The sequence below is a fragment of the Macrotis lagotis genome, chromosome 5, assembly GCF_037893015.1.
Source record: "Macrotis lagotis isolate mMagLag1 chromosome 5, bilby.v1.9.chrom.fasta, whole genome shotgun sequence".
Lineage (NCBI taxonomy): Eukaryota > Metazoa > Chordata > Mammalia > Peramelemorphia > Peramelidae > Macrotis > Macrotis lagotis.
This window is the reverse complement of record NC_133662.1, coordinates 55,118,875-55,134,184: the sequence shown is the minus strand read 5'-3', so window position 1 is coordinate 55,134,184 and position 15,310 is coordinate 55,118,875. Positions and strand designations below refer to the sequence as shown.

The 15,310-nt window shown below is 33.1% G+C and overlaps 1 protein-coding gene and 1 long non-coding RNA gene across 8 annotated transcripts in view; one reads left to right on the top strand and one right to left on the bottom strand.

The window, feature by feature from the left end:
• ADGRB3 (adhesion G protein-coupled receptor B3) overlaps positions 1-15,310 on the bottom strand; it is a 909,716-nt gene that overhangs the window by 38,410 nt on the left and 855,996 nt on the right. For all 3 annotated transcript variants that reach the window (XM_074237293.1, XM_074237296.1, XM_074237295.1), the window contains 3 exons: positions 12,806-12,901; positions 11,164-11,203; positions 4,038-4,681 (listed from right to left, as the gene is read on the bottom strand). In XM_074237293.1, the coding sequence (XP_074093394.1) occupies positions 4,038-4,681; positions 11,164-11,203; positions 12,806-12,901 (780 nt within the window). The remainder of the gene's footprint in view (positions 1-4,037; positions 4,682-11,163; positions 11,204-12,805; positions 12,902-15,310) is intronic.
• LOC141523801 (uncharacterized) overlaps positions 1-15,310 on the top strand; it is a 97,178-nt gene that overhangs the window by 64,560 nt on the left and 17,308 nt on the right. The window lies entirely within an intron of this gene.

The following is a 15,310-nucleotide window of genomic DNA, read 5'->3' as shown; positions in this document are numbered from 1 at the left end:
TACAAATGTTTAAAACCAAGCATTCCAAAGATTTAAGACTATAATAGGACTGGGTTGGACTCAGCTACTTCAATAAACCAACAAACCAAATCCTGAGAGTTGTAACCAGTGGAATGAGTGAGTCCACCTCCAGCACTTGAGTTCTTTTTATACCATTTTCCTTTCCTTTGAACACATTTTAAAATGTATCACTTGCTAAAACACCCAGCATAAATAATCTTTTTCCCCCACTGACATTATATTTATAGATTTGCCAGCATGCTTTTCTTTCTAGACTTAGAACTACTTTTTTTTAAATAAACCTTTCAATTCAGTCACTCCTTTCTTATCAAATTAAATCAATTTTATTTACTTCTGATATGTAAATTGTGGTAGATAACTGGGAGTAATTGATCCAAATTCTCTGCCACAAAGGTTGCTAGAAAAGGTTAATTACTTTATGTAGATAGATTATTTGTTGCTCTGACAGCAGTAAGTTTCTATTTTGTGGATCACAAAATATACTAATCCAAAGCTAAACAAAGCAAAAATGAACCCTCAAGTTCAAGAATAATTTTATTAATATGAAGACTCATAATATTCTTCCCACCTGGGGGAGAAAGTTTCCATTCCTGGCTTTGTTATTATATACTCACTGTCTCCTTGAAGCAGTCATTTTACCTCTAGGATTACAACTGGTCATACAGAGTGGTGGTGAAGATAAAATGAATTCATGTTTTTAAGGTGGTTTAGGATCATCTAATGAAAGACACTATAAAATGCTAATTTTTATTCCCACATATATATATATATATATATATATATATTCTATTTTAGCTATCTCCCAAAGTCATCTGAAGCACTAATTAACTATTAAATATTTTTATTTATTTTTTATTATTAAATATTTTTAAAAAGAAAAATGGAGAACTGAAATTTTGATCTGAATGCTGAATATTCTTCCTTTCTAGGACATATGCCTCATGATTTCAAAGGTATTTAAATGCAGATTTATTTTGAGAAGACAGAGCTGAACGATACATTGAATGTGGCGTTAACTATTCAGTGCTAAGGTTATAAAATGTTTTTGGAGATGTATAAACTTCACAAACTGCACATTACAATAGTTGGAAGTACATTCCATTGATCAGCCATTTATAATACATACTGTATTAAACCTAACTAAGCCTTTATATTTTTACATGTGATGAACTTTTTCCAACTAAAATAATTAGATATAATTACATTCGAGCCATTTTGGTACTTCTTGAATGGAAAACATTTAAGAGAATTTTTTCAAAATGCAAAAAAAAATTCTCAGAGAGTGTTTTAATTATTTTGTGAATTCTCAGCATTTGGGGAAATGTGTTGAATAGTTGAATGCAAAGGATAATCAATGTACTGTTTTGGATTTGGGGATCATTGTTGCCCACTTAATTGAAAAGAATGGTAGGAAAATGAGAGAGAAAGCAAATCTGCTGTTACTTTCTAGGTTTAGGTTCTCCACCATGCCCTTGAGCTGGTATAGCCTCTCTCTTCCACTTCAGCTTCCTTTCTGATATTATTGAAGTCAGGAACTGTCTTTCTTTTTTTTGCTTTGTTTTCCCAGTATTTAGCCCAAGGTCTGGCAAATAGTAAGCAAGGAAAGGGGAAGGGAATTAGAATTTATTTATTGAACTTAACAAATATTATTTTATTTGATCTTCACAACAACCCTGCCAGGGAGTACTGTTATATCCCTAGTTTACATATGAAGAAACTGAAGCAAGCGTGGTATTGAGATTGGATTTGAACTCAGGTCTTCCTGACTGTAGGCCCAGCCCTATAGCTGCATCATTAAAGCATTAATAAATGCCTGTGATCATGAGATCCCTATTGGATATTTTCTCTAAAGGTGCTGATTACAACCCATATAAGCCTGACTATCCTGTGGGATTATTTCCCATGCTTTCCCTTAAGTGGGTCACATCAGTATGATATAAGCCTTCTTTTCTTTCTCTTGAAATTGCAACAATACCAATGAAACAGTCAGGCTGTCTATCCTTTCTATTGCTCTCATCATGTAATTGGACCAGTATTTAATTATGCAGTTTTAATCATCTATTGCCATTTCGAAAAGAGTCACTCAATTGTTCAGTGACATTGAAACAATTAAGAAAAGAAGTACCATAGTGAGGCCAGTACCACAGAGAGATTATTCTCTTTCACATTTTATCATCCTGTGGGTATGGTTCATCCTCAGTTTTAATACTTTTATTTTAACTAGACCTGGAGGAACCCTAGGCAGGCAGTTTATCCCCTGGTTAATCCTGATATTCTGTTTTATTCTGGGAATGAATGAACAAAGGTTGAAGGTATATACCAGGGCAAATCTGACAAAAGACACTTGAACACTACATTTATCCCAGAATCATTCCACCTTCTCAAAGGAGACAATCCTTAATTAGACTTTAGGCCCACTAGATTAGACTAGAATAAAATACAGCTCTTGAGCAAATGTCTGCAATATGACTTTTGAGGCACCAGGAAAAACGATTGCTGATTTTGCTTCTTTCTCTATTATAAACAGATAGATATCTTCAGTAAAACAAAATAAAACAAAAACAAAATCTGAATAAATCTTGCTGGAAGATTATAAAAGGGCTTAAAAGTAAAAAAAATAGAAGATTACAAATATATGTTAGCTTATTAATGTTAGTCTTTCATTCTCAAAGAAGACTATGATATCATGATGAGCATATGAATTGGATTTGAGTGAGGGAGTTCTATGCTAAGTCATCAGCCTCACTTTCTCCTTCAGAGTCAGCTGGATCCAGTGGCCAGATAAGAATCAGGATGACTAGAGATGGTTCTGGATACAAGGTAATCAGGGCTAAGTGACTTGCCCTAGGTCACACAACTACTTAGCGTCAAATGTCTGTCTGAGACCAGATTTGTACTCCTGTCCTCCTGACTCCAAGACCACTGCTCTAGCCACTGTGTCACCTAGCTGCCCTACATGTTAGGATATTATGTGGCTATGGCAATATATAGAAAACATTTCCCATATCTTAATAATTGATTAATTCTGATTCAACAGCTGATGTGAGAAGTTGCTTGCCATGCTTGTCTTCATTTTATGATAAAGACTCAGAAAATTTCACTGATTATCTTCTGAAATGCCTAGTTCAATGAAACAAAAATGGAAATGGGCTTGGTTCATATGGTTTTTCATAATTCTCAGTTTGTTAGAGTTATTCCCTGGCAAGAATTCCAGAATTTGATATAAAATACTTTAAAAGTTATCCTTTATGGACACTCTGAAAACCGTATTTCCCCTGGGAAAAAAAGAAAACACTTTTTATTAACTGAAATAATAATGAAATCATTCTGATTAAGCTACATATGATCATGTAGTAAACTAAGATTTTGGTTTTAGTTTAAGGGAAAAATCCAACAATTAATTTATCTATGTAAGGGGACCTTTATTACCTCAGGAAGATCAGGAAGAAATCTGATTTACTTAGGGTTTCTACGGAGACCTTGGGGTTCAAAACATGATGTTGACTGAATAACTTGAGAGCTTTGTGTTGGCTTTTCATTTAGATATATTCTTATGAGCCTAAATTAACTTAAGTTAAAATTTAATAAAACCCATTTTCATTATGATTCAGGTGATTCCAAAACACTTTAGGTCAAATCATGTCTACTAAACAATTTATGTAATATTCCACCTTTCCAACTTTTTCTCCTTTTTATACATGCATGCATAGACATATACACACATACACCAATATAACACTGTTAAGAGTCACATCTACTTTTTTTTTTTACAAGGCAAATGGGGTTAAGTGGCTTGCCCAAGGCCACACAGCTAGGTAATTATTAAGTGTTTGAGACCGGATTTGGACCTAGGTACTCCTGACTCCAGGGCCAGTGTGCCACCTAGCTGCCCCAAGAGTCACACCTACTTTTTAAAAAAATGTAGTTTTCTCCAAATGGTGGCATTTCGAAGGAAGGTTACCATAGAAGGCAAGAATGAAGGTCAAACATCAGGGAACAATTTCTAAATCACTGACCTCTAAGGAGCTCATGGATATCGTTGATCCAGTTTCACTTCTGGCTAATCCTGCATTGTCATCCAGCTCAGAAGCCATGAAGTTCTTTACAGCTGTGCGAGGCTCAAATGACAAATTCTGCATATGCTCCTGGGGTGCGAGATGTTGATCTAAATTCATACTGAACTGATCCATGACAGGAGGATTCATGTTAAATTCAGGACTGACTTTGTAGTGCAACAGCCTTTCATGAGGCAAAGTTTCCATGCCAATATTAAGTTTATTCTCCTCTTTCAATGCTGATTGGGCATTAACAGAGCTTCTGGGCATCACTATGTAGTCACTTTCCATCATTCTTTCTTGAGGATGTACTATGTCCATATCTGCCCCTCTCAAATTATCATCAGTACATAAGTACACAGTTCGCCGTAACTCAGTGTTATCTTTTTTCAGACATTGATTAGCCAACTCATTCATGCTCATTGGCATATGCAGCCCTGTGGGCTGTTGAATGATGACTTTGGAAATGATGTTCCCAGGTAAAGTTGAATAGCTCAGGCCCTCAGGATTCGTTGCCTTTTCTTCTTCATCATCATTCAGAGAAATCCGAGATAGTGTTCCTGTTATTGTAGCTGCTCGGCAAGGTCCAATATCCTTATGAAGAACTGTAATTAGAATATAGCATTTTTTTTAATGAAAGTTAATCTGATTTGATCATCTTTAGTACCCTTCTTAGTTTTTATTTGACTGTTTTATTTTATTTCCTTTCCTTAGCAAACTGCTATGCATCATATTTCATTTTAACATGGTATACAAGAAACCCTGAGTTCTTAGAAACTATTTCAGAAGAACATAAACATTTTATCAAAATGAGAAGATTTCAGTGTAATCTATCTTCTGAGGAAGAACCCATCTAAGTGTAGAAAGTTTTATTAATCAAGATGTTGGTCATCAAGTGACGATTTTTTTTAGACCACATAGTTCATTATACTAACTCTTAAAAAATGTGGAATAAAAATCTGTATTTGTGGAGAGAATGTGCATACCCTGATGAAATCTTAGTTCTTTTGAAATACTGAAATATTTTTTAACAGTACTAAAGTAATTAAAATTTAATTAAAATTATGTTTTTATTTATTATTTATAAAATATCTTTATAATTTGTAACAAATATGAGACTTCTTAAATAAATTTAAACTACTATTTATACCAATATCCTATATTAACTCTGGTAGCCCATAACTTTAAACAGGAACTTGCTTTCTAAAAATTTGATTAAGAGCCTTAAAAATTCCAGTATACAGCAACATGTGAGCAACTCAGTATGACCTTGTGGGAAAAAGCAACAGAGTATAAGTTAGATTTCTCATCAACATAGCCTATAATTTTTTGTAAAATTATGGACTGGTTCATGGCTTCAGAAATATTCACTGTTTCTTTCCACCAATGCTCTAGAACTAGTAATTATTATTAAATTATCTTTTGAATAGAGATAATTAGGAATTATCATATTTAGATAAGTCATTTCTATTTTGTTTCACCTGAAGAATCAATTAAAACTTTTATCATTGAAAATTAATGAACGGTTATCCCTTTAAATCCTTCTAGTCAAGTGAGTACTGGGAACAGAAGTATTTATCATATTTAGCTTTAAATACAAAAAAGATCTTTTTAAATAAGCAATTCTAGTGCTCTAATTCCCCAGAAGGTATATGAAAATCCCCAAATGTAGATGAGCAATTTAAGCCTCCACAACTTACCTTTCTTTCATAAACCTTGGGAAAAAAGTAAGTCAGAAAAGAAATAGAGGTCTTATCAGAATTTAAAAATGGAGGACAAATGGGTAGTTCCCCCCTCCCCCAAAATAATTTAAATATTTTCCAAGTGAAATTGCTGTCAATTCCCAGGTTACATTGACTCCACTTCAGAAGAAAGCCATTTTTTTAATAAAAGAAAGATTTTATTTATTTTGAATTTTATGTTTTCCCTAATTTTGCTTTCCTCCCCCTACCCCCCCCCCCACAGAAGGCAGTCTTTACATTTTCCATGGTATACATTGATCTAAGTTGAATGTGATGATAGAGAAATCATATCCTTAAGGAAGAAACATAAACTATAAGAGGTAGTAGAAGGATCTAGATCATGTTTGGTTGTACTCAATGATCTGTTTTGTAGTGTTTTGTAGGCATACATATTGACAGTGGTGATATAACTCTCTCCATTCCAAATAGCCATCATCTTTTTTTTTCTTTTTTAATCTCTGTTCAACACAATCCCACTGGCCTGATTCTGTAGTCTTTCCAAAATAGAGACAATCTGTTTACATTCATTTTGGTTTATATACTTATGGAACATGTTGATATTTTGTTTCCTCACAAAGGCTTTTACAGGTATTACAGTTCTTTCCCAAACATCAAATTAAAGAATGATTCTATGATCTGAAACACTTGTAAAGTTTTTCAGTATTTGCCTCTTTTACAATTTGGAACTTATTACAAAGAAAAGTCTTAAATATTAATTTAAACTTGTATCATGTATCTTGTATTTTCTTTTAATTGAAAAGAAAATATAGTTATTTCATAAAATATTTAAAATTTTAGATATTGATATCTTAACACATGTGCATCAAACATTTTAAAATTAGCTACAATTTTATTTGAGCTTCCATTTTAATCCTCTGCAGGAGGTAAAATGGACTTGGACTAAAAAAAATCTATTTCTGTATTTTTTAAAATATTAGCGATGATGATGATGATATAATGAATGGTAGTAAGCAATTATATTTGAGTAATGCTTATAGTTAATAGATTTTATGAAAATAAATTAATTTTTAAACCTTTCAGATCTCGCAAAATGTTTTAAACTGTTAATTACCTAAAAATAAAACAATAATTTAGAGAGATGGAATTTGTAAAACAGGGATGGGCATCAATAATAATGAATTATATTAATGATATAAGGTGATAGAATGGAAAAAAGCAATGACTTTGGAATCAGATTCAAACAATGACTAAGAATTTATTAAGCTATTACCATGTATCAAGTAGAAAGTACTGGTAATACACAGAAAGAACCAAAACAGTTCTTTCCCTCAAGGAACTTTTAATGGGAGAAATGACATGTTCTATTACCACTTGTATAACCTTGGGCAAGTCTCTTAATCTTTCTAAACTTCTATTTCATCATTTGTAGAGCCAATCTTCTCCTGTCTTCTCTACTTTTAGAATTGTTATTCTGTATTTTTAAAAATTCAGAAGACAATCATGAAACTAACTTTTCCTATTTTTGAGAGAGGTTCATAAACTAGTTAGATTTTCTTTAAAAGTATATTTAAATTTATCTTCTACATCTTCACCTATATAGTCATTTGTGAAGCATTTATGGAATATAAAGTGATAGGTAATTACAAAGAAAGACAAAAACAGTCTCAATTATTCGGTGGTTTACATTTTACAGGGAGAGACAACATATTAATAATTAGTTTTTTCTGAACTGGACCTAATTCGTAATAGGTCCCTAGAAGTTTATGTTTGATTTTAGAACAAAATTAAACAATGACTCAACTGAGTAAAGATTCCTTGCTTGAGTTTTCCATTGTAATCTACCAACCAAACATTAGAGAAACTTTGGAGATTCTTCTCAGGGTTGTTTTGTTCTTAAGGGACAAAGACATGAAGTCAGCAACCTAACCCTTAAATCCCTTGAGCCAAGTCAAAGATGATTAAAATATCTTTTAAGGAAAAACTGATCTAATTTACATGGGGATTTGTTAGAAATGGTTCTCAATGCACAGAAGTATATATACGATACCTAGTTAGTATAAATAGTAATATCATTCCAGGCATGGGGGCAGCCAATGCAAAGGCAATAGGATGGGAGACAGAATATTCTATTCAAGGAATAATCTTGCTGAATGATAGAGTGTATGGAGGGGAGTAAGTAAGGGGAGTGTATGGGAGGTACAAATGAGTTAGGTTATGAAGAGTTTTACATTCCAAACAGAGGAACTTGTAGTTGATCTTTTCAATTTGGGAAATATTGAGTTCAAAAATAACAATGGAAACTCTAGTTTAAGATCCAGTACAAACAGATCTAGACACACACACACACACACACACACACACACACACACACACATACATGGATGGGATAGAAGTTGTAGGAATTAAAGCTGAAGATATATAATATCTTCATTTTCAAAGAAGCATGGAAGAGGTGATTCCATGATAAGCATATAAATTGGATTTGAGTGATGGAGTAATAAGTCACTAGCCTCATTTTCCCCTCCAGAGTCATCTGGGTCCATAGTCAGATATGAATCAGTATGACTGGATATGGCCTTGGAGGCCATCAGGGTAAGTGATTTGCCCAAGGTCACACAATTAGTAAGAGTCAAGTGTCTGAGGCTGGATTCAAACTCCTTATCCTACTGATTCCAAGGTCCATGCTCTACCCACTGTGCCTTCTAATTGCCCCAGAAACCTGAAGATAATATATAAAAGCAAAAGAACATCTTGTTGAAATATCTCAAATGATCTCTGGTTTCACTGGTACAGATACCTCCATTACCTGTTTCTCTCACTATCCCTATATTAATCAATGACCACCTAGTCCTATATATCACCAATTTCCTGATTTCAACTCTTTCCATGGCTTTCACTATGCCCTCTAGAATTCCACCCTATCTTCCATAGTGAATAACTCTGTAATCTGTATCTCTTTTTCTTACATCTTTCTACACATTTATCTGGTTTTCCCAGGTAACAATGCAACCCTGACAATCTTTTCCATCACTTATACCTCTTTCAATATACTGCTCCTAGTGGAAGGGGAGAGAATTGGAATAACTTTTGCTCTATCCTGTTTCTTTCAAACACTTTCTTTGCCACATATTTCAGCAATGTTCCTATGACAAAGTCCATAATATCAAAAATTATCCCCTTTTTCTAAGAATGTGGCTTCTTTCTTTAGAAAAACAGATCCTGGTCATATACCCTTCTTTCTCAAGGAGTATAGGTCAAGAACTTCCTCAAAAATCTTTCTTAAATCTCACTATTAACTTCAGGTGTTTCACTTTTTTTAATCAAAATTCTGATAGTAACTTCATGCCATTTTGTTATATATAACATTTCCTCAGTCCTCTTATATCTTTTCTATACTTTCAAAATGATCTCCAATCATCTATACATTTTCAGACCATAAGCACACTGACATAACTTTCCTCCCTCCTCAATCTCAGCACTGATTCCATATAGCTATCATTGCTCAGTCCCCTTGCCCTTCCACTATTCATCCCTTGCCATGGATTTTTCCAACTTTCTACTTCCTCTGCTCCTACTCTTATGTTACTGAACAGAACTGGAGGAAGTCACAAAACCATGCTGACTATGTATACTATAAATTCAGCTATCTGAATTTCAACTTGACCTTGACTGCTGCAAGGCAGTCCTTTTATTCTTCCTTAATTGATTCCTTATTTTGCTCTCCTCAGAAGCTATTCCAAATCTTTTTTTTTCCCTCAAGGCTCTTAGAACCTTTCCCTCTCACTCTACCAATTAAAGAACTTGCTGCTTTACTTTACTGAGAAAATTGAGACCATTTTATGAAAACTTCCTATTTTCTGTTTCTCCACATTCTATTTACCTGCTACCTTCCTCAGTCTCTCAAAGGTGACCATTCTTATTGTCATAGACTCTACCTAGGTGGTGTTGTGAGGCTCAAATCAGATTATGAATGTATTTTTCCAATCTTAAGACTATATATGTGTTTTTCCTTCTCCTTTTTTCTTCATTCATCATCTCCAGTCTGGGATTGATTTCATTCCCTGAGTCTTCCATGACACTCTTGATATATATATATATATATATATATATGGAGAGATAGATATAGATATTTAATTCTTATTTATTTAAGGCAATGAGGTTAAATGACTTGCCCAAGGTCACATGGTTAAGGCATTATTAAGTGTTTGAGGCCAGATTTGAGGTCAGGTCCTCCTGACTCCAGAGCTGGTGCTCTATCCACTGTGCCATCTGGCTGACCCATATTCATATATTTTTAATAACATTTTTTCCTCAATCCCCAGTTCCTCCATTTTCTCCCGAAGAATGATCTCTCAGTTGCCCTCGTTCTTTCTCTAACCTTTGATCTTTTACATTCTACTTGTTCTTTACTACATGGGACCCACTAAATTTTAAAACTTTTACTAGACACTAACCTCAAGTTATCAGCCTATATTTTTCCTCTCTTTGTCAAATTCCTAGACCCTGCATTTAAATATATTTATTTTTAAATTCATTCTATTACTTTTCTATGTATTTATTGTCTCTCATTGAGAATGTAAGGTCATTTAGAGGAGAGATTCTTTCATTCTTTTGAATTATATTTTCAAAATCTAGCATAAATACCTGTAGGTACTTAATAAAGTTTCATTATTTATTAAAATTTAAATCTTTCCAGATCTTAGAATACATTTTAGTAAATTTCTGTGGAAAAAATATTAATTACCCATTCAGTGAGAAAAAGAACACTTCTCACTACCTTGAGTTTAGGTCTCAAAGATTATAGAGATGATAAATTCTGCAAAACTAGAACATATATTTGACTCAGTTTTTGAAAATGAGCCATGTGGCTTCAAAACTTAAAGGACAGTAAGAATTGCATTTTAGGCACACTGCAGAGCATTTGGAGAAGGGCAGTCAGCAATGTTAAATTCATCTAGAAATGGAATCATAAACAGAATAAAAACAAAAACAAAAGCAAAGTGATGACTTAGCAAGACATGTTTTGGGTAACATGTCATATAAAGAAAGGAATAGACAATATTGTTCCAAGAACATAACTATTCGTAATAGGTGGAAAGATATTGCAGTGAAGTAATGGATTCCTCATTGCTTGAAGCATTCAGAGACAGCTGTTAGAGATCTTATAAAGAGAATTCTTAATGACACTGGGAAAAGATAGGAACAATTGACTTCTATGGTCCCTACCAAAGCTAAGATACTCTTATTCCATGTACATTTTAAAACATTTATTTATATATTCACATCTATGAAATAAACATGAATAAAAAGATCTTCACATTAGATGAAACTTCCTGATTTTTTAATTACCAGAAATAACAATTGCAACATACAAAGATCCTTACCTGAACGGCAAGCAATGTCCACATCCTTTTCAAAATCTGTCTGTAACAACAAATGATAAGACATAACAATGATCACTTAGTGGGAACTTAATTTTCACTGTCCAAACAATTAGGAATTTCTAGTTATCTGATTAGGTAGGCAGGGGGAGTATATTCTTTTGTGCAAAAAGAGAACATTTACTCAAGAATAATTAGATTGTTTTCAAGAATACTGTCTAGACACAAAGTATTAAATAAAAACTGAAGATGCCGTGACATTTTAAATAGGATAACATAATACAGAGTAACTTCTTTATTGAGGATGTTGACCACCATATTAAATATGATTATGATTTTAAGGAGAGAATGTTAGAACCATTTTATAAATATTAAAAATGAGAAATGGTTAAAAATTACATTACTATAAATGTTTTAAAATAGACTTTTGTATTTTATTTAAAATGGCAACATTAAATATATTGTTTATGGTTACATTCCTTGTAAGGTAGCCAAGGCTGCATCTCTTTGTAATCAAAGTATCCCTTCAAGTTATCTTTTTCTCATTTCTGAGCAATAAGAAAGGATCTCTAGCATAATGATTAAACTTTATATTTTAAAAATGTCAAGATCATCTATTACAATTAAATAAGTACAAATCTGATAAAATAATCCTCATTGTATTTAGTCCAATCTTTATATTTTCCCTCTACTTAAGGTAATAATATACAAAAACCTCAATGATTATTTTAATAGCTCAATTTGAGATTAAAAATGTGCTAAAGTGATTAATCTGACCTTGAGTTATTTTATGTCAGTTTTGAATTTTCTAAAGTTAAAAATGGGTGTATATGGGCACATAATTTTTAAAAGTATTGACTCTTCCCATAGTTTAGTTAATGCTATGAACAACAATTCTTTTTCTTTAAATTGTTTATTTAAGGCAATGGGTTAAGTGACTTGCCCAAGAGCACACATCTAGGCAATTATTAAATGTCTGTGGCTGGATTTGAATTCAGATCCTTCTGGCCCCAGGGCCAATGTTCTATCCACTGTGTCACCTAGCTGCCCCTAGTTAATTGTATCTAATTTGGCCTCTAAGACATGAATTTCAGGGAAATGCAGATTCTCTGAGAATCTTTGGAATATTATTAACTTTTTAAAAAACTTAGAGTATCAATCTCACCTGTTTTCTAAATTGCATGTCAAATCAAATCCAAGTGGTTATAATTAAAGTATGCCTTCATTCATTGAATATTGTTACCATCTCTACAATTCCCTAGGTGTTCTTTCTTTGGAAGAATGTCAACCCATTATGTTTTGAAGACACCAAAAAGTATACTACTCATCATATTCTTAGATAGAAGCAAACACCAGAATCTTCTGTAAGAATAAAAGTTGAATTCAGTTATCCCTTACAAAAAGCAATCATCACCTTCATGTCACCAGGTGCTAGCAAGTAGGATAATAAAAGAGTAACACCTAAACACTTACAACTGTGCAATCACTGTAGGAAAGATAGGAATTTAATAAAGGATGAATATTATATTATTCCTCACATAAAAAATAATGAAACAAAAATTAACTTACCAGGTTATTATTATTATTATTGGCATTTTATTATTAAGTTCTTAATTACAGTTTTAAAGACAAATTAAAAACTCACCATGATTTGGGCATGTCCATTAGGAAAAGAACTTGAGGAGTCTGCATTGATTGGATCTTGGCAGTTTCTTAGCCGACATCTAAAAGCATCTTGAACCTATGAAAAGGATGACAAAATATTGATTTTTCTTTGCCTTCATATAGTGACTTAAACATGAAGTGAACAAAAGCTTCAATCTTATGATCTAATGCTCATTTTTTCATGACACCTTAATGCAAATATGTGAATTCTTAGACTTTCTTCTCCCTCAGAGAGATTTATAGTTTGCCAGATAGTCTGTGGAGATAGGAACTGAGAACTCTGCAGCTATCAATGTGGTTGTATCTGGCTCAGCACTAATAATTCTTCTGTCTGACCATCAGCATGCCAAAGGGCGGATTGATTACCACTGTTAAAAACAATATGTATGTCTTAGACAGGAAATTTACTATTCAGTTTGGCAGAATCTTCACCAGAATTTGAAATTTTGTGAGAAATGTGATAAACCTGTGATTTCCTATAGGAGGAAGACATTTTTTTCCCTTCCTTTGTCCATGTAGAAGATTCTCAGAAAGAAAATATCCTTTCTGCTTTAAGGGATTAGTAACTTGCTGAATGTGCAGAAAGTGTTACTAATTCTTATTGCTCACTCTGTCAAAGAATATTTCTATCATTAGAGATGAAGCCAGGAAGTATGAAAGGATAGAAGTATACAATCATTTGAATTGCATGCTCCTTCTGGGTTAAAGGATTCCTTTCAGATGTGAATAAATCATGGGCCTCACAACATCCCTTCAAATAGATATTTAGAGGTAATTGCAATATTAGTAGAAAGAGTGCTGGATCTATAGCTCAAAGGGGCTTTAGAGGCCAATTAGTTTAATCCTCTTGCTTTATTGATGAGGGAACTGAGAATCGGAGAAAATGAATGACTTATCTATGATCACACAGGGAATGGATTTGAACTCATATCCTTTGCCTCTATGATCAGTGCTCTTTCCTCTGTGTTTTGATGCAAATTCAGTTTTCAAACCCTGACTCCAGAACTTAATAGATGTCCACTGGGATCAGTGGCGCAACGGACAGTGTGTCAGACCTGGAGTTGGGAAGACCTGATTTCAAGCCTGGCCTCAGACACTGTATGTCCCTGTTCACTTAATTCTGCCTCAGTTTCCTCATCTGTAAAATTATCTAGAAAAGGAAATGATAAACCACTCTAGTATCTTTGCCAAGAAAACCCCAAATGGTATCATGGACAGTTTGATATAATTCAGCAGGTCAATGGGTAGTTAGCTACCTTTCTTTTTAGGAGCCAATTTTCTCATCATCAGACTTACATGACTATTGTGAGGAGAGTGCTTTGAAAGTCTTTTAAAAAACATATCAATCTGACTTTTCAGAATAATGTTTTAAAATGCATTAAATCAAATTCATGGGAACATGAAGGAAATATATCACATTGAGATGTAGTTATTAGAATATTAAAAACAAAAACCATTTGACAGAGTGTGGGTTAAGAAACCCTCTCCTAGAGAAATGACTTCCAGAAAATGAGTGATAATATGACAATACCCCACACCCCAGTAGTAGATTAGAAGCTGGAAAAGATAATTTCCTTATACTACACATCTTTACCAAAAGTAAATATTCTCTTGGGTCTGGTCGAATCTGATGTTTTTCTTTCTCAGTTTTAGAGAAATAGGTCTAATCCAGTTAGATTTTCCCCTGTGAGTGATTTACTACTAGGAAAAACAAGTCCTTTCCCTGATATAATCAAAATTTGGGTCCCTCATGACCTACTTTGAAATTCTTTTCTAAACTAGAATAAATGGCTAAAGGTTTGATATAGTTCATGAATCCAGTCAATAAACTCAAAGAGTAACAGAGAAAATTCTATCTCTTCATCTATTTCTCTGGTCTTCAGAAACAAAAATGGATAAAGTCAGTACTGAAAAACATATTTGTATTTAAGAAAATTCACAGAAGAGTAGTATAAACATCAGAATATATGCTAGTTGTCTGCAAATATGCCTTAGAGCAACTGCAAATAGGACACACTTTAAAAAATAGAATAAATAATATTTCAGGAAGGTTGCCTTGGGGGATCTTGGAATAGGAATGACTTTTGTTTTGTTTTTGTCTTAATAATCTACACCAGAGGTGTCAAACATGTGTCTTGCTGCATCCCAAAATATTTCTAGTATTACCTGAAACAGATTAAAATGTAATTGGAAAAAACTTAACAAAATATGTTCAAGTACAATAAAACATAGATAATATTATATTTTAAAATTGTATGTAGCCTGAAGGGATCCTTTTGTGCACTTTAGTGATCCCCATTTCTAATTGAGTTGGGTATCACTGCTTGATATATCTTGAAAGGTTTCCGTAAAAGAATAAACTTTACTAATTCAATGACTCCTCTGTCATACTTTATACTTCTGATTTCAAAATGGTGAAACCAGCCAAAGATTTGAGCTGATATCAAAATATGAAGGTATTTCTTCAAGGTTCTTTTCAAAATCC